We start from the raw sequence: 25,049 nt of genomic DNA, 5'->3' as shown, positions 1-25,049 counted from the left end.
TTCTCTCTCTCTCTCTCTCAAAATGAATAAACTTAAAAAAAAAAAGAGAGAGAGACACAAGAGCTTTCTTTCACCACGTCCGCGTGGAGAACATTGTGAGACAGCAGCCGGCCGCGAGCCAGGAAGAGGGCCCTCCCCTGAACTCGGCCCGGCTGACCCCAGGATCTTGGGACCTCCAGCCTCCAGAACCGGGAGGCCACGAACGTCTGGGGTTCTGCTGTCGGTGGCCAGCCCTGACGGATACGCCTGCCCCCACTGCCCCACAGGCCGGAGCTGACAGACGTGACCTTTACGTGCACGAGACATCTTCAAGTAATTCTCGGAAAACCAACCGTGTGCAAACGGTTCGCGGGGAGGGGTCCTGTTTCCACGGACCAGGGAGTCAGCGGTCCCTAGAAATGACCCTCCAACTCTCCATGTCCTCGGGATCCTTTGCAGCTCTGAGGAACAGGGCTCAGGGGAGAACGTAAGTTCTCTCTTCAGAGCGGGGAGGCAAATATCAGAGAAGCAAAACGCATCCTCAGGGAAGCACAAGCAAACCTCGCCGTCAGAATCCTGGGTTTTGCCTGCTCTGATCTTTGTAAGAGGAGCTCTCTTCAGATTTTAAGGCTTCCTCTAAGTGCTACGCACTGTGTTCAGCCGGGTCCGTGTTCTGGAGGACTAGGGGCCGGGCCGGCTGGTGGGCGGCCTCTGCAGCCCCCTACGGAACTGGGGTGCATGGGGTCCCCCCAGGAGCTAGAAGCCCCACTCCTGTGCCGAGATGCGGGCTCTGCTGGGCCCCTGGTGGGCGTCCTGGGCACTGAGTCTGAGTCCCGAGCGCCGGGTGGGGGTCTGGGGGGGCCCCCTCCCCTCTGAGCCCTGTCCAGGACAGACTCCCCTCTGAGTGCGTGACAGGCTCTCCTTCCTCCCTGGTCTGGGGGGATCCCCACGGGCTTAGGCCAGAGAGCTGGGGCCTTCCGTGTCTCAGCAGGCCCAGGTATGCAGAAAAGAACGTGAAGGCCCCCCGGTTTCACCCTGCAAAGCGCCAACTTTGACAAGGGTGCGGGGCACCTCCGGAGAAGCGAAGCGGCCACCAGTGACCCGGGTGGCTTCCTCCCCGAGCCGAGATCAAGCTGCCGCCGCGGGCCACACGCAGGCTGGGGGGCGCACCAGAGATGGGGCCAGAGGGAGGAGGGAGGGAAAAGAGAGAGGGACGAGGATTTTGCCGGGGACGGAAGGCCCTCTCAAAGGCATGGCCGGCCACGTCACACCGGTCCCCGTGCTCCCTGGCCTGCCCAGTGACACCGGCCTGCAGTAGGCCGGCCACCCTTCACTGGTACGTGTGGCACACGGTGGCTTCCTACGTGACCACTTTACCTCCACGTGACTCTCTTCCTGCCAAGAAAAGAATATCAATCACCCTGCAGCTGTCAGCGTAGAGAAATCGAACTCGAGATTTCCCTGTCACGGTTGGCAGAGCTCCAAGGGTGCACCTCAGCCTTGCGAGCAGGGTGGGAGGTGTCAGGGCCCTGGGGTCCGCCGGCTGGGGGCTGGTGGGCCCAGTCACAGTGACCTAAGAGCCTCCCAGAGCCCGGGCCTCAGAAGGAGCCTGGCTCAACCCACTGGCATCTCTCCTGCTCAGGCCTCCCTCCTGGGCCCATGTGGCTGGGCAGGCCCGTTAGGGCACTAACGCTGTCCTTAATTTGTCCCTTGCTGTCTCCCTCTAGCACGAAGGCCCAGGAAGGCCAGGTTTGTCTGGTTCACGTTATCCCCAGAGCCTCTAACAGGGCCTGGGGCAGATAACAGGGTCCTAGTAAGTAACTGGGGAAGGAAGGAAGAAGGGAGGGAAGGAAAGAGGGAATAATAGGTCAGGGTCCTGTGGCTCTCAGTCCAGCACAGGGATGGAGACAACTCAGTTGACATCTGGAGCAACTGCCCTGCCCCGTGTCCCCGGATGAAGGAACGCTCGCTCCCAAGGGCCCCGAGGATCAAGCTGACAGTTATAGCCGTGCTCAGCCTTGGGTCTAGCCTGCCTCCTGCTCAAACATCCCTACTGTGCCCCTGCTCCTCCAGCTCAGCACAGAAAAATGGCCTTAGCTAGATTGCAACCCCCTTTCCATCCTGTGAGGTATCTTGGGTCAGGCACTTGGGGCTATTGACACTGATGGGACCGATAATGGGGGAACCACAGACTTTGTCACTGGAAAGGTGACATACTCAGAACCAGGTTGCTTAAAATGAAGCCACATGGGAGAAGGAGAAGTTCTCCAAAGCTCTGAGTTAGGACCCGAACACTTATCTGGGACATTCCCCCCACCCTCCGTCCCTTCCACCTGTCCACCCACCCAAGCATCCCCACTCATCATCCATCTATCCATCCAACTACCCACCCATCTCTCCATCCATCCCACCCATCATCCATCCACCCATCCATCTATCCCTCCATCCCATCCATCATCCATCCAACTACCCATGCAACCATCCATCCCTCCCTCCCTCCCATCCATCATCCATCCAACTACCCATCTATCCATCCATCTATCCATCCATCCATCATCCATCCACCCGCCATTCCATCCCATCTATCATCCATCCAACTATCCATCATCCATCCATCCATCATCCATCCATCCCTCCATCCATCCACCCATCCCTCCATCCCATCCATCAGCCATCCAACTACCCATCATCCATCTACCCATCATCCATCCAACTACCCATCATCCACCCATCCATCATCCATCTACCCATCCCTCCATCCCATCCATCATCCATCCAACTACCCATCATCCATCCAACTACCCATCATCCATCCATCCATCATCCATCATCCACCCATCCCATCCATCATCCATCCAACTACCCATCATCCATCTACCCATCCCTCCATCCCATCCATCATCCATCCAACTACCCATCATCCATCTACCCATCCCTCCATCCCATCCATCATCCATCCAACTACCCATGCAACCATCCATCCCTCCCTCCCTCCCATCCATCATCCATCCAACTACCCATCTATCCATCCATCCATCCATCCATCCATCATCCATCCACCCGCCATTCCATCCCATCTATCATCCATCCAACTACCCATCATCCATCCATCCATCATCCATCCATCCCTCCATCCATCCACCCATCCCTCCATCCCATCCATCAGCCATCCAACTACCCATCATCCATCCATCCATCATCCATCCAACTACCCATCATCCACCCATCCATCATCCATCTACCCATCCATCCAACTACCCATCATCCGTCCAACTACCCATCATCCATCTACCCATCCCTCCATCCCATCCATCATCCATCCAACTACCCATCATCCATCTACCCATCCCTCCATCCCATCCATCATCCATCCAACTACCCATCATCCATCCAACTACCCATCATCCATCCATCCATCCATCATCCACCCATCCCTCCATCCCATCCATCATCCATCCCATCCATCATCCATCCAACTACCCATCATCCAACTACACATCATCCATCCATCCATCCATCATCCATCCATCCCTCCATCCATCCACCCATCCCTCCATCCCATCCATCAGCCATCCAACTACCCACCATCCATCCATCTATCATCCATCCCATCCCTCAATCCCTCCATCCCTCCACCTACTCACCCCCCCCATCCACCCATCATCCATCCATCCAATACTCCCAGACTACCCCCATGGGCCGGGCCTGGTACTCACTGCCGGGACACTAAATTCAGTGGGGGCGAGGGGAGTGGAGGGTGGACAGCATTCTAAGCAGAAGGAACAGGTAGAGCTGAACAAACCTGGAATCGTATTTGCTGGGCCTGGTGCCCAGCGATGCCAAGTAGCTCCCGAGTAGGTAACTGAACGAGACACTTTGGGTGCCAGGTGGCCACAGGCTGCGGAGTCTCAGATTAGCGAGGTGGCCAGCATGGCTGGTGCCCAGGGAAGCAGTGGGGAGAAGCCACAGGAGGACTGAATTGGGCCTGAAGGGGGTCCCCGGGGCCCAAGGAGGAAGCTTCCCTAGGCGGAGAAAGGGCATCAGACAAGCGACCCAGCGGCACGAAAAGATGAAGGGGGGTGGATTCTGAGGCCAGAGCTGGCCCAGGCAGGCCTGGGGAGGGGACGGTGCTTCTCCAACGGGATCGAATGGGGGAGTTTTGCAAGTCACAGGGTCACAGACAAATGCCAGATGTCCCACTAAAAATAACCAAATATGTAATTTTTGAGCTAAATCAGATAGTATCTTCAGCTGGATTCCCGGGCGGGCAAGTTGTATCCAGTACCAAAGGTTTAAAAACACGTACGGGGGGCTGGAGGGAGGCAGGAATGGAGAACATTCCTCGCACAGAGGTTCCCAGCCCGAGACTTGGGACAAGGCCACCATTGTGAGGTTCTCAGGGAAGTATCTCCACCCACTGCCTCCGGAAGGATCTGCTCTTGGGGGACAAACACAGGTCCGGCGAGGACTGTTCCCCGAGGTGAACGAAGTTTGCATTTGGTTGGGAACCGGGAGGGGCTGCGGTGGACACGGGGAGGAGGCTGGACGCCAGGCACGGGTTTGGGCGCTGGACGTCTGGGAAGAACCTTCCGGAGCGTGGGGGATGGAAGAGAAAGGGCCACGGTGGGGGTGGGGTGGGGCGGGGTGGGTGTGGGGAAGCAGGGAGCCTGGGCTGGGAGCGGCAGGGAGAACACCGAAGAATAAAAAGAATACTCCGTGTCTCCCGACGTGTAACCCCAGGAACAGTAACTTTTCCATGAGAAAGGCTTCCAGGCCGAATAAGCTTGAGAAACACCGGCTGAACGCGTCCACCAGACTCGCCGGTGTGCGGAGGGGGCCTGGCCACAGCGGGGCCCAAACCTCCTCACCCAGGAGCCGTGCGGGATCAGGCCCAGCATCCGCAGGGAGCGCGGCAGACTGAACACCCGGGTGAGATACAGGTTTGGGGGCCCGCGGGGAAGGTCCAGGTGGAACAGCACACCCTTGCCTTTATGCAACCCCCGCAACGCGCCCCGGACACTTGTCAGCATCAGCGAGAGGGGAGCAAGGCAGCGGGCAGGGCTCAGCGCCTTCCCCCCAGGCGTGGGGGCTCCCGCGGGGGCCTCGGAGCAGCCCCGCCCCACCCGGGGCCCCCAGGGCCGAGCAGCACGGCCTCCGCTCCACGTCCACTTACTTTTCTGTCGTTGAACTCCACGTTTTCACCTTCGTAGTCTCCCTGTTCAAAAGGAGGAAAGAGAACTCTCACCACCGGATGCAGCTTTCAAGTAGCGCAAATCCGCGTCCAAATGCGAAGGCCAGACGGCGCATCACAGGAGAGGGAGGCTGGCCTGGCCCAGCACCTCCGCCGGGCAGCCCTCCTGCCTTCGCCCCCGGTCACAGAGGCCACGTCCCGGAAAGGACCCAGGGCCACTTGCTAGGAACCAGCAGCATGCAAGAAAGGGGCTTTGCGTGGCTGTTGGGGGGTGGGGGGGAGCGGGCGGGACAGTCCCAGTGCCTTGCCCTGCAGGTGCTGGGAGGACAGGAAGCTACACGGTCACTGAAGACAGATCAGTGAGCCCCACACTCGCATTTCACACTGGTAACGCTGAGGCTCAGAGAAGCAAGGTGACTTTTCCGGGACAGACTGCTAAGCTGGGACCCGGTTCCGAGTCTTTAACTCCAACGCAAGGGAGGGGGTACCTGAAAGCCAGAAGCCTGCCCAGCATATCAACAGCTGGAACCAGGGACTCAGGGGAAGCAGCAGAGGGAGCGTGGCCCCCCGCGGGGCTGGCCTGGCCCAGCGGACTTGAAGATGGCCGGGAGGAAGCTCTGAGGCCTCCCGGAGGTCTGCCGGGTACCTGCTGCACTCACCAGATCCTTCTATGACCCTCCCGCCCCTCCAGGCAGGGAGCACTTGGCCTCACGCTCTCTGAACAGAGGTGCCCTGAGACCAGTGTCATTAATGTTTCCCCCTGAGTCTTCAGGGGACCCTCCCCCGCCCCAGCCCAACCCCGGAGGCTTTCTGGGTGTTTCTCTCCATGGCCCAGACAGCCACACACTCCAGCAGCATCTCATCTATTCGGGACCTCGAGGGTGACAGGTGCCAACCAGGAGGGAGGCCGCCAAGCCGCCACCTGAAATGTTAGTCCTGTCCCTGTATTTGACGCACGAATTCCAGGAGCCCTCCTTAGGGTCTCGCTCAGGGCAGACCCCTACTCCACACACCATCCTCACAGTGGCTCTCTGGTTGCCATGGCATCCGGCGCCTCGCCTGATGGGTATTCTTGTGGAATGAATGACCGGATGAACGAATGAGCACAGTATACGAGGCCCTGCAAGGGGGTGGCGATGCCGCGGGCGACGCGCTGAGGGCAGCAAGCCGTGACGCAGGACGACGGCGGAGTTGGAGCAAGGACCACCCAGCATGCGGCCAAGAGCCGGGCACCTGAGCCTGGGTGTGTGGCTTCACGGTCCCGCCCCCTGCTTGAGCATGCGGGGTACGTTTGGACCAGTTCAGAGTGATTTATGTCCCCAAACGTCCCAACATCAGCTGTGGTGCCTACGGGGGTGGGTGCCCTCCAATTGTGGGGAAGATTCACGGCTGTAAAATTCCATAGTCCCTCAAGACTCCCAGAGTCCTTCTCCTGCTGGAAAGAACCCCAGAGGTAGAGCTGGAGGCTGTGTGCCCCTGGGCAAGCTGCTTGGGCAACTGCAGCCTCAGTTTTCCCGTCTGTAAAGCGGGAGCGGGCCCCCCACGGAGGGCCTCTCCACTGCCGTGTGAGGTTCAACGTCGGGCCCAGCTCCCCCCGCAGAAGCTGTTGCGATCCGGAGTCTCCACGTCTGCACCAGATTAAAGGAGACAGAGCTCCCACTAAACACAGCTCTCTGCGTACAACGGGCGCTCAGAAATGTTGACGTCTCCCCTTTCCCTTTCAAGCCTTAGAGGGCTGACTCCAAACAGGTCTGGATGGCCCAGAACAGGCCCTGGCATCTCAGCAGGGGTGAGATCAAGGGCCCAGCAGTTTGTGAACTGGCGCAGGGCTGCGGGGCGGGGCCGTGTTCCGGGAGCCAGCGGGGTGAGCACCCACTGACGAGGACGGTGATCGAGGCCCCTCCAGCCAGGACCACCGGCCAGGACCCGGGAGGTCTGAGCCCTGCCCTTGAAACACGCAACAGGTCGCCGGCCAAGGCAACCGACCCACGCGACCCAAATCAACACGGCGCTCGGTGAGCACCTACGTGCCGAGTGCTGCGCCTGTCCTGAGACCCGTGGGCGAGGACCAGCAGGCAGACGGCGGTGTCTCTGTGGGACGGGGAGCATTGGAAGCCAGGGGGATGGGGGGAAGCAGGGAGACATCAACGGGGCAGGGGCAGGGGCAGGAGGAGGGGGAAAAGGAAGGCTTTGGGTGGATGGTCTGTCCCGGGGAGGGCGGCTGCCGAGGAAGAGCTTGCAGACAGAAGGGACGGCATCCCCGAAGGCACAAAGCGGCTCAGGTGACCCCACCTCCCCACAGGGAGTGACGCGAGGCTGGCAGCTGTGTGTCTCTTGGAGGCAGCGGTCAGGCAGGGCGGGGGGGGAGGGGCGGCCCTTTGCTGTCGCGGAGATTGGGTTTCTCCGATCCAGCGTTTCACGGGAAGCCCTTCCGCTTCTGTGTTCCCTGTGACACTGCTGGGAACCACTCCCACTTGCAGATGGGGACACTGAGGCTCAGCGAGAGGACAGGGGCCGCCTCCGCTCAGGGCTGTGGAAGAGCGGCCAGGACGAGACTCTGGGGGCCCCGTCTCCCTGTCCGGCTCCCGCCTCGTGGCCCCCAGTCCTCGTAGCCACGCACGTTTGGAAAGTTCCAGAGGCCCTCTGTCCGGGGTTCCCACACTGCTGGGGCCCCACGGTGCATTCCCAGTACCCTGCTGAACCCTAGCCCCGGTCTCCATAGAGACAACAAGAAGAGACTCATCCCTCTCCAGCCAAGCCAATGCACGGCCGTGGCCACGGGCTATATTTGTCGGGGGATACCGGAGGGATTTGGAGATCCAGCTCAGGAAGCTGGCCACTTGCTCTGCAGAAACAGACACACGCGGAGCCCGGGTCTCCCGCCAGAGCGGGGGCGGGGTGGCCGGGGAGACCCAGGCAGGGGCAGCATCTCAAGGACCAGCCGGCCACTGGGACAGGGTGTCGGCCACAAACGCCCCTGCCTCGGTGGGCCCGTTCTGCAAGGAGAGATGCTCGGGGTATAACAGCAGGGCCCCCACCGGGGGAGCAGGGAAGGGCTGCGCGCGGCTGACATTTACAGGAGAGCCAAAGCAGGAAGCCAAGACCGCAGGACAATTAGAGCTCCCCGGGGGTGTGGCCCGCGGGGATTCGGGGGCGGCCAATGACGCAGGGGCAAACTCCGTCAAGGTTACTTACATCGTGCAGGGGGTAGGCGGCCGAGTAAACGCCATTGGCCAGCAGGCTGGTGATACCTTAAAGACAAAGGCAGAGCGAGGATTAGGGACCAGGTCTGTCTCCTGCTTCTCTCTTTGCAAACAGAACAGTCCCAGGACTGACCCAGTCGCCGAGAATTTTCTCAAAGCCCACTGCACCTGGCGGCCCAGAGCCAGGCCGCCTTTCTGGCGTTTCCTCCCCGGGTTCGACCAGGAGACGGTAAAAAAAACATGCTCTATCGGCAGAGTTAGGAAGACAGAGAGGACACCCCGAGAGAAAGTTTCATCTGGGAGGAAGGAGGTTCCCCGAACCTGCCAATCCACCAACTACCCACAGCTGCTGGAGGGCCAGCCTACAGACAAGAAAGGTGGATCGTAAGTGGTTAGAAAAGCTGAATCACGAGAAAAATACGGACGGGAAAATTGATGGTGTCAGAAAACACACATACAATTTGCAATTAGATTTTAGGTTGATTGGGAGAAGCCGGAGGGGAGGCCTGTGGGCCCCGCGTGGGGGCGGAGGCACTTACCGTATTTACTACATTTTCGCCTCTTACTTAGAAGGGCAGAGTCCTTCTTTCTTCCCTCTCCTTGCCCTGTTTGTACATCGGGCTATTAGTTACATGAAAACGCCTGAAAGGACCAAAGCTGCATTTGGGGGAGAAAGCGCTCGGTGGGGCGGTGGCCGGGCCTCGACGGCTGCCCCAGGCCCTGCGCTGGGCGTGTTACGAGAGTCGCCATACCTGCGCCTCCCGGGGCCCGGAGGTGTGCATTCGGCACCCCGCCCCTGGAGACGGAAAGGCAGAGCTGGCCACGCACGCCCGGGGAGCCGGAACTCTGATCTCGCGCACATCCTCGGGGGCCGGCGCGGCACACGAGTCTCCAGGAGCCCTTTCCTGGTCACAGAACCCTCTGCCTGGCCAAAGGGGCTTTGTAGGGGGTCAGTGGGTCAGGGTTTGCAGTGGCCTGGCCGGCCCATCCTGTACCACTCCACGGGAAAACGGTGGGAAAGTGTCTTCCTGAAATCCACTTAAAAAGAGACCGCCTCTCCGGTCAGTGATCTGGAATGCTCGGGGTACCTGAGGGATGCTTGGAAACCCAAGCCAGCGAGAGGCGGAAGCATACGGCTAACGCCCACCTGCGTGAGAATTCAGCTGTAATAAAAGTGGACGTGGGTCTGATTCAGGTTCATTGGCTCTTTACTGTTCCTAGAACACTCTCAACGTGGCGTTGCCACAGGGCCTTTGCACAGACTGTTCCCTCTGTCTGGACCCCTCATTTTCTTCAGATCTCTGCTCAGATGTCCCCTCATCAGAAAGGCCTTTCTGGTCATTGGTCCTAAATCCTGCCGGCATCCCTTCCGACCGCAGCAAGACGATGTTCTGGCTTTTCTGATTATTTATTATCTATCTCGTCCCCCAGAATGTAAATCCCCCGAGGGCAACAGAACCCATCAGTACTCGCTGCAAGGTGAATGTGTGACCTCGGAGGTCGGCAGGGCTTTCAGACAAGGGACCGAGGTGAAACGGGGTGCAGCAGGGACCCCTCACCTATCTGCTTTGCCACCGGGTTTGCCAGAGAACCGACAGGAACACTCAGACGTCCACCCCGGGGAAGACCCAGAACAGAGACCAACTCCAGCTGAGAAGCCCCCAGACCCGGGACCGCTTACAGACCTTCGTAGCAACCACGCAGGTTTGTGCTGGAAGGGACCCGACAGGGACCCGACAGGCAGACTGAGGTCTGGGACACAATGCAGGGACGGCAGCCACACTTTCTCCCATTTTTGGTGACCCGGGCCACCCTGGAAGCTCCTGTTCCCCCTGAGGTGGGCTGGGCCTCCGGGGACAGGTCTCCTGGGCTCCTCCTTGACCCGCGAAGGGGCCCCCGCTCCCACGGACTTAGGACACGGGCTTAGAGACTCCAGGCCCAGAAGGAGTCCCTGTGACTGGCCATCGGGCATCCCAGCAGGACACGTCAGCCCAGAGGGTCCAGCCTCCCCTCCCTGCATCCTGGGCCGTCCCCCAGCAAGCCCCCACACTCCTGCTCTCCGCTTGCTTCCGGCGGTACCCTCCCCTCTGCGGGAAGCCACGCGTGCGAGGGTTCCCTGTCCTGGCACAGTCTCTGTGCCAGCCAGCACCGCCCTGTACCCCTGGAGGGCGTTGTGCACACAGCTCTCAGCGGGGCGAAGGAGAGCTTAAGGAGAAGGGGGGAGCGCTAGGCAGGGACGTTCCTTGGCTCCGAAGTCTCTCATTCTGGGGACCTCAGCCTGCCGCTGCGAGCAAGGGGCCTGCGCTGGGGTGGGGCGGGGGTTCAACTCTGCACACCTCGGTCGGGAAACGTCTGCATCTGTGGCTTGAGGTGTCCTATAAACCGGCACCCGAGGCGCCCAGCCGGGCTGGTTCCGCGGCAGGTTCGGAACCTGGGGCACGTGTCAAGCACGCGCCTTCCGGCGAGGCTTGGTGTGGGGCCATGCGGGTCCCTGGTGGGGTGCCTTCCGCCCCCGGCCGGAACCCTACTTCCCGCTGGACCGTGAAGGTCAACGGCAGGGGACAGGGCCTCGGTCACCCCTGTCGCGTCCGGAGGCCAGCGGGAGGCTCCGAACGGCACCACGGAAGCCTCGAGCAGAGAGAAGGCATCCTGAGCACCGGGCCGTAAAACGGCCCCGTGGTCCCAGAGCGGCCCTCCCGTCGGAAACGGTTAGACCAGCTGAAACCAAAACACGCTCAAAACCCCCAAACCGGCAGCCCGCCCCCCCACGGAGACGATGGAGGCAAGATTAGCCTGGGGAGGGGAGCGCTGGGCTCCGGCCCCAGCAATGTCCTCACCCATGCTGTACTTGGCCTTGGTACATGTCGTTCTTTTCAGGATTTCATAGACCTGTTGCGGAGACAAGAGGGAGGGGCAGACGGTTATCCAGGCGGCAATGGCACGCAGAACCTGCCAGGCGGTGGCTCAAGAGGGACGTGGCCGAGCGTTACGGGCAACGACCCCCCCCCCCCCCCACCGCTCTCCGAGGACAGACGGCAGCCTTCGTGAGGGTGCACAAGAACAGGGCCAAGGGCGTGGCGTTCTCAGGGATGCGTGTGACCGAGGGGTCCCGTGTCGCGCTTCCCTCCGTGGAGGCTCCGGCTGTGTGGTGCTGTTCAGGGTTGAGGGTTGCCCCCGGCGCCCTGGGGGACGGGCCGTCCTCCCTTTGGGCTGGGAAGGGAGTTGGCATTCAGAGCCACAGGGACCCAAGCAACAGCGCCCCTCCCGGGTGTAGGGATCTCTAGAAGCCCGAGGTGGGGGCAGGTCTCGGGGTTCCATGCCACCGTGCGTCACGAGGCAGCAGGGCGTGGGGTGCCTGGCGGAGGCCGTCTGGAAGGTCCCGCACCAGCCCAGCTCTGGGCCGTCTTCACTAACGAAAGGCTTCACCCGGTGGCCTCGAGAGCCCAGGCTTGGGAGCCTGCCCGGGTCTGGGCCTGGCTTCACGTGTAGATGTGAAGGGCAAGCTACCGCACCACCCTGTGCCTTAGTTTCCCCACCTGCAAAATGGGCTGAAAGGACCGGCCCGAGGCCACAGAAGTGAGAGCGGGGGCGCACAGGGCTCTCCCACGGCTGCCGGCCGCCCCAGGCCCTGCTCCGTTCACCCCGTCCTGCGTCCCCACCTGTCCCAGCCCCGGCCCAGCAACCTGGCCTCAGCAAACCCTCTCCCGAGGCCCAGGCCCCTCGCTGTCACTGTTCCTTCTGCCAGAGCACTTGTGGCCGGAGACCTGAGGCTACGGGGCAACTGCCACTCCTCTGCTCCGCCTCCTCACTCTGCTCTTGTCCCGGGGTGCTCCCTACCACCTGCCAAAGAGGTGCCTGTCGCCTCTCTCCTCCCGCCGGTGCTGGGCACACACCAGGTGCTCCCACAACCGCCCATGGATACATGAACAAACCACTCGGTCAGGCGGCCCCCTCCCTGTCACCTCCCGAATCTAACCGGCGGCCCCGTCCTGACCTCGCCGATCCTCCCCTAAGTACCTCCTCCCCAGCCATCTGGGGTCACGGCCCCCCTCATAACCACGTCCGCCGCCACTGGCTGTCATCTTTCTCAGGACAGACCTGATCACAACCCAAACCTTGCTCCGCAGCCTTCTGTGGCTCCCTAGTGCCAGAGGCTGAAAGCCCGAGTCCCAAGACCGACATGTCCGGCCCTTCCTGCTGATCCTGACTCCTACCCACGTGCACACTGGGCGACCCTGATGCCAGGAGCACAGGGGGTGGGGGGGAGGCGGGAGGGGCTGTTGACCGCCGTACCTTTGCCTAGAATGACCTTCCCCCAACGCCGGAGACCGTCAGGTCTCAAAGACCATGGGGCCGGACTAACCAAGGGCAAAGTTCTGGACAGCCAGTTTCTCTGGGGGTTGGCGGTTTACAAACTGGCCTTCGAGGTCTCTGGGAGAGGCCACCCCCAGCCCGGAGGTAAAATGGACCGGGGGGTCAGGGGCGGAGCTCTATTACAGAGACCCCTAATGAGACGGGGTCTAGAGCTCTCCGTTCACCTACGTTCCCCCTTCCTCAGCAGTGTGAATTCACGAATTTGCACCCTGCCCTGTACTTCTGGGGGCATCCTGGCAACCCCAGATCATGTAAAAAGCGGGGGCACGCGCACATACTGAAGCCGACACGTGACTCAGTCTCCCTAGCTGGCCGTCCCGACTCTCGCCCATTTCACGGTGGCAAAGAACCGTGGCCGGTCCTCCTCCTCTCCCGTGCTCGAAGTCGGAGGGAGACGCACCCCTGATGGCTACTTGGCGGCCCCCAGCTACGCCAGAGGGCCGATGTCCTTGCATAAACGAGTTCCTTCTCGTTTATTGTCATGAGACTTCATTGCCAGGATCAATCAGTAACACGCTGAGTGAAAATCACGCTGTGCCCAGGTCACCCCGCGTGGAGGTGAACCACCGCCCTTCGAGCAGGAAGCCAGAATCATCCTCGTTCTGACGCAGGCTCGGTGTCTCCTGAGGTCACGAGGCTCGGAGGGGACCGAGGGCGGATGGCACCCAGATCTGCCTTCCCGAGCCGCCCTCGCCAACGTGACCGGCACCGCTGTCCCGCGCCCGGCCACCTGCCGGCCGGAGGACGCGGCCGCGAGGGGCAGTTATCTGTTCAAGGCCAATGGCTGCTCCCCCCGCCCCCCAGCCCTGCACGTCTCCCCTCCAGGCTGGGCTTTCTGGGCAGGGGAGGCAGCGGCGGTGGCCTGGCTGCGAGGTTCGTTTCTGGTGTAGAGGAAAGTCGGGTCCCGAGCCGTGCGTGGCCCAGCCTGGCTGGCAGACAAGCCGGTGGCTGATGCATAAACATTAAACCGATACCTTGAAGAGGGCAGGGTGGCCTGGTCAGAGCTCCAACTCCAGTGCGTTCCTCTGGCACAGCCCCCGCAATCTACCCGGGCCCACACAGCTTTGCCCCCCCTGCCATCGCTCCTGCTGGGACTGCCTGCCTGGAACCCTCCGGGCCTGGGGCCCCACGATCTCCACTAAGGGCAAGGGCAGGGAGGCGGGGGAGAGACGCCGAGGGGTCTAGAGGCTCTCCTCCTCCCGAGGAGGGGCGGGGGCTCCCCCTGGGCCCCTGAAGCCTCTCCGTCTCATTATTCTAATTATTGCTGTCGCAGGCAATTAGAGCGGCCCTCCACCCGAGGCGTTCTGCCGAAATGGAATCATCACCCGTGTGTCCCCGGGGCCCCCTTGCTGGTGAGCGAGTGGTTCCCACGGCAATACTTACTATCGTGCTCCGGGTTTTGCTGTCGAAAAAGGAATCCTTGTCAGACAGGTCAAATCTGTTGAAACATTGGGCAGAAACAGACACACAGTTCGCTGGGGTGGCGGCTCTCCCGGTTTCCAAGGCCCCGGGAGGCCACGCCGTCCCCAGGAGCCGTGACCGTGAAATTGGGCAAGCCCCCTTCGAACGCCAGGGGTGAGCCAGCCCTGGGCGTCTGGAACGGTCCGTTTCGTCCCTCTGCCCCCCTCCGGGAGGCCCGCACACCCACGCCTCCCTCCTAAGGATTTGCTTCCTTCTGACGACACCCCCAGTCTCTGCTTCAACCGATGATGCCAACCCACCGTCAGACAAGTCTAATATCTATGTCAGTCTCCCTGTTCTTGACAAATGGTTTTAGCCCCGAGGTCTTGGCCCCCACAGAGCTTTCCTGAAGTTTCCTGAGGGCAGAGTGATGTCTCTGGGATGTGTTACCCGCTCCCCCAGGCACTCAGGGTACAGCCGGGGAGGGTGGCTTGGTCCCCATGGAGCCCGCAAGCAAGCTGGGCTTGGCCAAGGGTGTCAGCCAGGGCAGAGCCGAGGGAGGCTGGGGCGTGGGGTGGGGGTGGGGTCCTAGGAGGAGGGCGTCTCCCTCTAACACCCGGGGCACCCCCCCCCCGTCCTGGAGCCCCCCTCCTGGAGGGAGCTGGGCTGGGGGCCACCTTTTAAAAACTTCCTATCCCTGGCAGGATCGAGAAATAGAGCGGAGTGCAGCACGTGGTCCTTGCCCTGTGACTAATACATCTGCCCGAGCAGGAGCCCCAGTTCTGAACCGAGAAACAGTTCTCCACGCCCCGGGAGACCAGTGGCATCTTGGTGACGCCCCCGCCCCCGCCCCGAGCTTGAAATCCACGTCCCACTGGGCCCAGAGCCCGAGCCCTCTCTGTTCCCACCACTGCTCACACTCCAGCTGTGTCCTGCGAGGCCCCACGGAAGCCGCAGCCACCAGCGACCCAGGGGGCTATGCCCCACTGCCCCTCGGGAGCCGAGTAGGAGGGAAGGTTCCGGAACAGGTGCCAGGCAAGCCTGCTGGCCGCGAGTCCCTGGGGCGTCAGGACTCCAGCTGGGGCTGCTTTTCAGCTCCTGCCTCCCGGATGGAGCTCGGCAGCCTTCGGGAGGCACGGTCAACCGGACCCTCCACTGGAACACGTCCCGAGAGGGACGGAGCGGGGCGGAGCGGGGCGGGAGGGGGGAGGTGCCCAGATCACCGCTTTGGGGCTTCGGGCCAAGGTGCAAGCGTGCTCTCACCCGAGCCCACCCGATTGGTCCTAAGTGTCCCCCGGCAGAAGGACAAGACTCTTCGCCTCACAACTCCTCCATGGACGGTGACCTCGGAAAGCACTCTTGAACCTCTTCTGTGCTCGAGAACCATAGGCTCTTATGAGGACGTGCTTCTGGGGCCGAAACTCCCACATCCTTGGGTGATGGGGAGCTTCCTTCGGCCCCAGGGGACTGTCCTACAACCTGCACCTCTCAGGTCACCCACCATGCTGTGGGGGCCACCCGGCAGGGCCCTCTGGGAAGGGACGAGCGGGCGGGGGGAGGGGCGTTTCCCCACTTACAGGTGCTGCTTCTCCCGGGAGAAGGGGTAGGACAGTCTCTTTGTGGTCTGGGCTCTGTGCCCTGCCACCTTGGGCTGGATGGGGTCCGTGATTTTCTGGAGCACGGAGTTGATCTTTTTCAGGAGGCCACGGGTCTCGTTAATGTGATACAGCTGCAGAGCAGACCGGGAAGGGGGGAGTCTGCGTCATCTGCTGAGCCGTGACCCTCGCAGTCTGTTCTCAGAAGGTCACAGAACCGTCCCTCCCCACCGAGATGGCAGGTCCTGGGAACAGAGCTCCGGGATGGGCCAGAAGGCTCCCTCCGCGCCTGCTTTCCAGACAAACCCAGCGGGCCCGGCGGAGTCCGAGGAGAGCCCCGAAAGCACACACCCTCCAGAAAACCTGCCTGTGGACTTTCCTTCATTTCAAAAGAGGTAATCCAGACGGTCTCAGTGGACCCGAGAAGCCGGGGGCTGATTTACGCCCGAGGACAGCTTGGCTTCCTGCCTCCCTCTCTGCACGCGAAGGTAAACGGGGACGCCTCGCTAAGCTTCAGGAACACGCTGTCAGGCCGATTCCCGGCCGGAAGTTTTAAGAGATGACAAAGAAAAATCCCAGCAAGCTAGGAAACGTAATTAAAAGGAGTCTGATGAATTAGCCGAAACACCGCAAGCAGGAAAAGCAAGACTGAGAAGCCTGTGTTTGTGTTTATAGCAGGTTCCTCTGACCCCTCTGCTCACGCCAATCTCTTGCTGGGGTTTGGTCCGGGGTCTCTAAAGGCCCCCCCGGGGCCGCCCCACACCCCCCACAGTCAGGACACGGGAGCCCACGGCCCTCGCTCGGCTTCTCACCACAGCCGAGAAACCCCCCACCATCCCGACCCCCCCGGCGGCATTTCCCCCTCCACGTGCCCCTGTGACACTCAGACCTCGGGGCAGGAACGTCAGCACCAACCTTCTTCGTCGGCATCTTCAGTTTCAAAAACTCGGCTTCTCTGCACAGCACGTTCCAGGGCGCGTGGATTTTTACAAATCCAACCCCGTGAATTTTAGTCTAGGGAGGACAGAAGTGCTCGGTCAGCGCGCAGAGCCCGGGCTCGGGGACCGTCTTCCCCCGGGGGCACGACCGCGGCTGCTGGGGTGCTCGCTCACTCCTCCTGGCCCCCCACCCCTGCAGGGCACCCGGCAGCCAGAAGGGCCTGGACCGGGGTCCCGGACTCCGGGACACCTGGGCGTTTTCAGGGACTCCAAGCGGCACGGCCGCAAGCGGACAGCCCGGTACAGGGGCTCGAGGGCGGGCCTGTTGGAGCCTGGCACCCCCAAAACCGCTGAGAGCTTGGAGGGGGCGTCGCTTCCCCCTGGGCCAGCGGGTCTGAGGGACAGCGAGGAACGGCCCAGGGCTACGGGGACTGGCTGGCCGGGAGCTGCACGGCCAGGGGCTTTATCAGCGTGGACACCACGGCCCTTCACGGCGGGAACACGGGGCTCGGGGAGTAGAGCCACGGCCCTGCCTCCCCCCAGAATGAAAGCAGCACACGGTGCCTCAACGCCCCCGCCCCCCAGCCCCGGCTGTATATCCAGAGGGAAAAAGCCTGGACCTTGGAAAGATACGTGCATCCCACCCTCACGAGCATCCTTCACGCCGGCCAAGACAGGGGAACCACCGCGTCCAAAGATGGACGGGCGGGCAGAAGATGCGGTGTGCGCGCACAGAGGAGGATCACCGGCCACGACGTGGCAGAAATCCCGCCATCTGCCACAGCGTGGACGGACCTGTCCCTTCTGCTCCATGAGACAAGGCGGAGAAAGAAAACACCCCGTGGGGACCCCCGACACGCGGGATCTTTGACGGCGGGTTTCACAGAAGCGGAGAATCGACCGCTGGCTGCCAAGGGAGGTGGGTCAGAGGCTACAAGCTGGCGTTAAAGGAAGCCGGGCTCTGAGGTCCCCGCGCAGCACGGCGACGCCCACACCGCGGAGATCCTCCGCGGCGGCCGTGTCCGAGATCTCACCTGGGCCACCGCCCCCCCCCGCGGGTGAGACACGTGAAGCCTCCGACACCCCTTGACCTATCTCCGAGCCCCTGAATTCTGGGTCTCGATTCCCTTGGTGGCTCCAACAGCCCCAAGGAGGTGATACGAGGCGCATGCAACATAACGGACGTTCCGATCGCCCCGAGATAACCAGCGTGCCCCGTGGTGGTGACGTCACCGCGACCAAAAGCAAAGGAACACGGCTCGTCTGTGAGCCAGAGGCGCCTACGGCAGAGGGGCCCGCGCCCACCCGACTCCTCGAGGGGTCCCCCCACCCCGGGCTCGAAGGCCGGGCTGCCCCAGAGGTCCCTCCCGGCTCTCCTTTCCACGGTCCTGAGGCGTAAGGGGACCGACCGGGAGTCTTGGCAAAAGGGGCCCAGGCTGCGGAAGGGAGGGTGTCGCCCGCGTGAGCCCAGCACCCAGACTCGGGCCCAGGCTCCGTGTCGCGTCCCCAGCCCGGGAGTGGGCACAGCGTGTGGCTTCGTTGCAGGTCCGGGGGGAGGAACAATGGGGCCAAAGTCACGTGGGGAGGGATGCTAAGAGGAACATCCTCCGTGGGCCAAATACACCCGCACACCAGCCCGCGAAGCCGAAATTCACAGGAACCCAGGAGAACGCGGGCAGCTGGGCGGCGGGAGGCAAAGCTTCCAGGTCGGCACAGAGAGTGACAGGCGGACCCCACCTGCACCTGGCCCGGGGAAGGGGGCCCTCCCCGACGCCGAGCTCCAACTGGGGCTTCCTCCCCATCCCAAGAGAGGGGGGCAAATGCCCTCTGGCGGAATCCCAGCCCGCCCCTCCTCTACCAGAGCCCCCACTCCCCTCGGGGGCCAGGGGAGTCGTCCTGTCCGGGACCCTGGCCTCAGTGCCACCGCACAGGCCTCCTCTGCGCCGCCCCAGCACGAGGGCCGGTCCCGCTCAGGGGCCTCGGCCTCCCGGCCCCACTGCCCACGGGCACGGCGCACGCGCCCCACACGTGCTCGTCCAGCGAGGGGACGAAAGCCAGACACAGGAGGAACGACCGTGACGGTGCTGAGACCCGCTTGGCGCACGGGTGTGCATGGACTCAGCCCGAACACAAGCCTGGGGGGTGGGGCCGGGCCTCACCGCTGTCCTCGTCTTGGAGCTGGGGACCCCGTGCAGGCTCACGACACGCACTGTGCGGCTTAAAACGATGCGGATTCGTTCTCTCACGGTTCCGGGGCCGGAAGTCTAAACTGAGCTGCCCTCGCGGCCACGGTCCGCCTGGAGGCTCGAGCGGGAAGGTCCTGCCTGGCTCTTCCAGCCGCTGGGGCCTCCAGGCGTCCCTCCAGCCTCCGCCTCCGCCACCACGTGGCCTCACCCGCGTGTCTCTACGTTTCAAACCCCTCCTTTCTCTTCTAAGGACACCTGTCATTGGATGGAGGGCCTGCCCTAAATCCCGGGTCGTCTTGCCCAGAGACCCTGAACTCCATCCACGAAGACCTTTCTTCCAAGCAAAGTCACATTTGCAGGTGCCAGGTGGACGCAGCTTTGGGGGCCACCGTTCAGCCCGCCACGCGGGTCGTAGAGCTGCAGCTCTGAGCCCCGCAGGGCTTTGTGCAGGGAGCCTGTCTACGTGGTCAGAGGAGCCTCCAAGGAGCCTGGGCCCAGGAGCTGGGGCCTGAAGTTGCCTCAGAGGGACCAGCCAGGACCAGGGTGCTCGGGACAGAGGCCCGACGGGTGAGGGCTTCAGGGGCCCCGGCGTGCCGTACCCAGCGCAGGGGGCTCTGGGGAGCGGAGCCCCCATCCTCCTCCAGGGCCGGCGGGTCCGGCAGGCACCGGATAAGGTCCTGAGGTTGGGTGGCCCGAGTCAGCACCTTGCCCAGCCCTGTGTGTCTCTGGCGAGTGATTCAACCTCTCTGAGCCCGTTTCCCCATCTGCAAATCTCTGCAGCGTAAGACTTGCTGCATCCTCAGGGCAGCCCCTGGTGCCCCTGGCGTCCCCACCCAGCCCCCCGGCGGGCAGGAGAGGTCACTCTGTTACTTCTGCTCAGGAACGCCTCCCCTTGGCCACGGGGCAGCCGAGGCCATGCGGCTAACGTGCACGGGCGCCCTTGGCCAGCAAGCCCGGGGAAGCCCCAGCGGGCACCGAGATCTGAGAGGCCGCAGGGCCCCGGGTCCCGGTGACTCACGGACGCGGGCTGACCCCGCGGGGCACCCGGGGCGGGGATGAGTGACCGTCAACAGCCCACACGCAGCAGGAGGCTGTCTTCCCGTGTCACAGACCCGGGTCTATTTCTGGGCACCGGTCACCCACCCACAAAGACCCGAAATCCACTCTCCAGAGTCCCACGGAGATTTGTGTGGATGACGACGAAGGAGCTGGTGCCTGTGGCCGGCCCGCCTGGGAAAGCACGCTCCTCTGTTTACGTGAGCAACGAGGTCTCTCCCAGGAAACATCTGGCGGGATTTGGGAAAGGGGCCGTGGGACCAGATCGGAAAAAACACATGTGGGATGTTCTCGGACGTGGTGCCCGGCCTGACCGCGGTCCGCCCCCAGCGGGAAGAAAGCGCGAGAAGGCCGGGTCCCCGTTTCCCCAGCCGGATGCCCGGAGCAGCGAGGGGCGGGAGCGCCCGCAGGCCCCTGGCGCTGTCCTGGGCAGGGGCAGGGCCCCCGGCGCCCAAGCCGAGGAGGACATGCTCACCTGGCCAGGAGCTCTCCGGGCGCAAACTAAGTACATTCAAGTCTCTGTTCTGAGCCAAACTCGCAAAAACTGTGACCTCGCCAGAACTGTTTCCAGCACTTTCCTTTCAGAAGGAAGCAGAAAGTCACAAACCAAACAAAATAACATCCCCACAGGGGACTCGCGGAGGTTGAGCGCCGCAAGGGCTCCCCCCACATCCCCACGGCCGCCATCTGGTCGCGGCCTCCTCCGGCAGCTGAGGGCTCGGGGATTGCTGGAAGGTTCTCGGCGGCAAGGACCAGGCGTGGGCGGTTTCTGGTTGCCCTTGGCTCCCCAGAGCGCTCCGGGCAGCACTGTCTCCTCGCCCCCCTCTGACCCCCAGGCCGCTTCACGCCCCGCAGGCACCTTTCTGGCTGCCGCGGGGTCCTGACTGAGGGAGCTGAGGGTCCCCAGGGTGCTGGTGGCACCAGGAAGGTCTCCGCGGCGGCTCCCGCCCTGTGTGCTGACCCTGCCCCGGCTCCACGGACGCTGGCTCTGCTGTCCCCAGCAGGGACGCCTGAGCTCAGTCCGGAAGGGGAAGCCCAGGAGGGGCTCAGGCTGGACCCCCGACCACCACCCGGGCCTCAGCTCCCGACGAGGACCTCGCGACGCCCACCTGGCACGGGCCCCCCCCAGACCCTGCCCTCGCAACGCCGGGCCCGCCCTCGGGGAGGGGTCCTGTTCTCTGCCACAAATAGGTTTTCGTGGCCCGCGACGCCCGGTGCCGCGTGTCCCGCCAGGCGCATTTTCCGCGGCACGCGTGTCTGTCTGCTTTTCTGGTCGGCACCAGTGTCCCGCACGGATGTGACCTGGAACACTGGTTCTGGGCCAGAGATGTCCGTTCGGCTGACCACGGATCCCCTGATCCTAGGGATGGAGAGGGTGCCTGGTGCCCTGGGTCCCTGGAGCAGGTGCTCGATGACGCTCGCCGAGTCGGCCGGGGGGAGGAGGGCGAGGCCACCCCTGCCGAGCACCCGCTGGGCGCAGCCTGGGGCGGCCCCCTCCCCGACCCGCTGGCAGGTACCGCCGTGCCCTGGCTCGGGGCAGCTCGACCCTGATGGGTTCACACCTGCCCCCCACCCACATGGCGTCCCGGAGTCACCCTCCGTCACCAGGCGTGTGGTCCGCTAACGGGCATTCCCCGCGTCACAGTCTCTGCTGACCATGTCCAGGAGGAGCGGTCACGTCGTGCACTGGGGCAGTCACGCCTCCTACACCATCACACCGCTGTCGCCAGAGTCAAGGCTCAGGTGAGCCGGGGGGAGGCCGAGAACGGGAGCGAGGACAGGGCGGGGGGCATCTGTACCCCCAGTCCCTGCCACGGGCTCTGCCCCCAGGCCTGGTGTGCTGAGGGAATAAGTGATAAATAAATCACCAAAAATAGTCTTTCGCGGTCCTTGTTCTGTGAAAGGCAAAAAGTAAATAAAACGAACGTCACAGCCTCAAAGGAGCTCAAGGGGTAAGAGCAGGGCGCTGATGGGCTCAGAACGCTGACCAAGGCTGGGCCATTCCCAGGGTGCCCCAGGCCCACCCCCTAGGGAGCTGGACACCCCTGGAGACCCCCAGGAAGGGCCCTCCCCCTCCACACATGGGCAATTGCAGGGAAGGCGGTCGTGGCGCCGGGCAGAGCAGGAGAAGGGGGAAGGGAGGAGGTGGAGATCGCCCTGAAAAGTCCTGGCCTGTGACCTTGGTTCAAGGTGGTTCCAGCTGTAACGCCCTCAGATGGGTGATGCAGACAAGCCCCAAGCCTCTCCGGACGAGGGCCCCTTCCTCCCAGGCCTTGGGGACCCCCGGGCATGTAAAGGGCAGGGGCTGGCGGGCGAGAGGGCCAGGCGCCCCAGGATGAGAGGCGGCCGGGGAGAACGTGCACAGCCCCCCCCCCCCCAGCCAGGGGACGCAGAAAGGATTACATGGATCACAAACCAGCCATGTTTACCTCGTTCAAAGAAATAAACGTCAAGTCAGAAAGGTCCCGCAAAGGACAGGAAACCACGGAAAAAGTGACACAGCCAATTTGGGAAAGAACCAAGCAGAACTTCCAGAAACAAAAACGTGTCGTAAGGAGCCCTAACGCTCAGCAAACGTGTTTGAAGATCCTCCCTGCCTGCAAGGGGAGGGTCAGAGGAGTCGGAGAAGCGTCCGACGTCGGCTCGGGTCACGATCTCACGGCGCGTGGGTTCGAGCCCCGCGTCGGGCTCTGTGCTGACGGCTCGGAGCCTGCTTGGGATCCTCTGTCCCCCCCCACCTCTCTCTCCCGGGACCACGGCAACCCTTCCCACCACCAGCCATGGTCACCTCGTGTCAGTGTGGTGCACGAGGGGTCCCCACGCACCAGAGGACCCTGCCCTGCCCAGATATGCCTTCTGATTCCCGTCGGGCGGGAGGGGTCCCGGGGGGCTGCAGGCAAGGAGCTGTTTGCTTTCCAGCCTTCCCCCCCCAGCACTCAGCGAGGAGGGAAGGGCCATCGTCCCCATTTCACAGGCGGGAAAACTGAGGCCCAGAGAGGAGAAGCCCCCCGGCTGCCCCGGCCGAGCGGGTCTGAACCTCACTGGGAGCTCGGAGGCCGACCTCCCCGCCGCACTGTGCACCCCCGAAGCTCTTCTGGAAACAGCAGCCACTCCTCCCGACTCGCTTCTGAAAAGCAACATCCACGCTAACAAAGATGGGAAACCCTTGCCTCGGGGGCCACGTCAGCTCCGGGGCAGGCGTGCCGAGAAGCGCCGGCCGGCCGGCCTGGGTGCAGAGGTGAGCCCCCGTCAGCAGCATGAAAGCAAACAGACGTGACAGGGTTCCTGTGTCCGTGGCCTCCACAGCTCTACCAAAACCAGGGTCAAGTTCAACCCCGGGGCAGGATGGGCCCCAGCCACCCCAGCACACACAGCCGGGACTTGAGCGCGTGGCCTTCTCGGCAGTGACCCGCGGACATAAATAATGTCCGGCAGGCTTTGAGGCCAGACTTGAAAAACGCTGACGGGTTTCAGTGGCAAGGAAACGTTGTCCTCCCTTTGGTGGGAAGCCCGGACGCTGGCCCCGCTGCGGTGGGTGGGGAGGGGGCGGACACCGCCCTCCCTTCCCGCCACTTCCTGTCATGCCGTCCTGGGGCCTCTGACACGGGAGCCCTCCTGGACCTCGTGTCCAAAACGGACGTGTGGGGCCACCCTCCGGATCGCGGCACCGAGGCCTGTCCGCCCCGGGGTCTCTCCCTTCCAGGCGTCTGGGACGTGGTTTTCAAATGGGGTTCCTCGGACCCTACGGTGCCTGGGGGAGGGCAGTGCGGACGGGAAAGATGGGGGACCCCCGGGCACAGGCTCCACCTTTACTGTCCCGTACCCGGGGTGGGGGGGGGGTGTGAGGGACAGTGTGTCTCCCGTGCCCCGTGCGCCCTCGGCCCAGCATAGCCACCGCTGGGGTCTCTGTCCGGGGCTGCCTCTGGGGGACCGAACGGTGCACGGCGGGGGGCTCGCGTGGACACTGGGGGGCCCATCTCGGGGGATGCTTCTGCTGGCTCATGGAGGAAAAGGCCTGCCAGCTCCTCACAACTCCAAGTACGTTCCGGGTTCCTCAGCCACCGTGCACCCTGGGAGCTGGTTGGAGACGCCGCTCAGGCCCGCCCCCGGCCTGCTGAGTCGGAGCGAGCATCCCAACGGGACACCCCCCCCCCCCCCCAGCGCTCCTGTGCGTCTCTGGGCCCTGCAGCCGGACCCCGCCCTCCAGACCACCTGCCCCGATCTGCCCCCGACCACGAGCCACGCCTCTCCCGCCCACCGCGGGCACCGCGCCACCCCTGAGATGCCCGCTCCAGCGCAGCCTCAGCTGTTGCAGGCGGTGGGTGGCGTCCCCCCAAAGAGACGTCCACGTCCTAACCCCAGAATCTCAGAACGGGAGCTTATTTGGGTATAAGACCGCAGATGCGCTCAAGTCAAGACGTGGTCACAGCACGGGAGGGCAGGCCCTTACAAGCAAAGGAGACACACGGAAGGCGGCCCCGCGGAGGCGGAGGCTGGAGGGGCGCGGCCACAGCCCAGGGATGCCAGGGGCCCCCGAAGCTGACAGAGGCAGGAAGGACCCTGCGCTTGAAACCTTCAGAGGGAGCACAGCCCTGCCGGAACCTGGATTTTGGACATCTGGTCCCCCAAACCGTGAGACTCAATCTGTGGTCATTTGTTCGGGCTGCCCCAGGGCACTAACCGGTCCGCGTCCCTAGGACGTCACCCCAGGACGTCTTCAAAGCAATAAACCTCCTGACTCGGGAGAAAGGCCCCGTCGGGGCGCACATTCTGCCCAGGAGCAGCGCGGCCTTGCACGCCCTCTGGCCTCTCGCGGAGCAAAGGCAGGTCACGTCCGTGCCCTGGTGACCTCTGGGCGGCTGCCCGGTCGTGGCCGCAGAAGGCTGGGCCAGCAGAGTGCAAGAGGGGCCCTCATCCGGGGCACCTGGGCGGCTCAGTCGGTTGAGGGTCCCACTCTTGGTTTCGGCTCAGGTCATGATCCAGGGGTCGTGGGATCAAGCCCCGCGTAGGGCTCCGTGCTGGGAAGCCTGCTTGAGGTTCTCTCTCCCTGCCCCCCACCCCCGCCCCATTTCTCTCCCTCCCTCTTTTCCTCTGCCTCCTCATGCAGGCTATCGAATGCAGGGTTT

At 63.1% G+C, this 25,049-nt stretch overlaps 1 protein-coding gene across 1 annotated transcript in view; it reads right to left on the bottom strand.

Annotated features, from left to right (window-relative positions):
• Positions 1-25,049, bottom strand: part of ANO1 (anoctamin 1) — an 83,399-nt gene that overhangs the window by 47,757 nt on the left and 10,593 nt on the right. The window contains exons 3-9 of the mRNA XM_047071601.1: positions 16,659-16,757; positions 15,726-15,877; positions 14,131-14,185; positions 11,211-11,262; positions 8,913-8,978; positions 8,366-8,421; positions 5,153-5,194 (exon numbers count right to left, since the gene is read on the bottom strand). Coding sequence (XP_046927557.1) covers positions 5,153-5,194; positions 8,366-8,421; positions 8,913-8,978; positions 11,211-11,262; positions 14,131-14,185; positions 15,726-15,877; positions 16,659-16,757 — 522 coding nt within the window. The remainder of the gene's footprint in view (positions 1-5,152; positions 5,195-8,365; positions 8,422-8,912; positions 8,979-11,210; positions 11,263-14,130; positions 14,186-15,725; positions 15,878-16,658; positions 16,758-25,049) is intronic.

This window comes from Lynx rufus, unplaced genomic scaffold (genome assembly GCF_022079265.1).
Source record: "Lynx rufus isolate CCGP_SWC_20201006 ecotype Redwood Valley unplaced genomic scaffold, mLynRuf1.p SCAF_9, whole genome shotgun sequence".
NCBI classification, from domain to species: Eukaryota; Metazoa; Chordata; class Mammalia; order Carnivora; family Felidae; genus Lynx; species Lynx rufus.
This window is presented reverse-complemented; position numbering and strand designations above follow the sequence as displayed.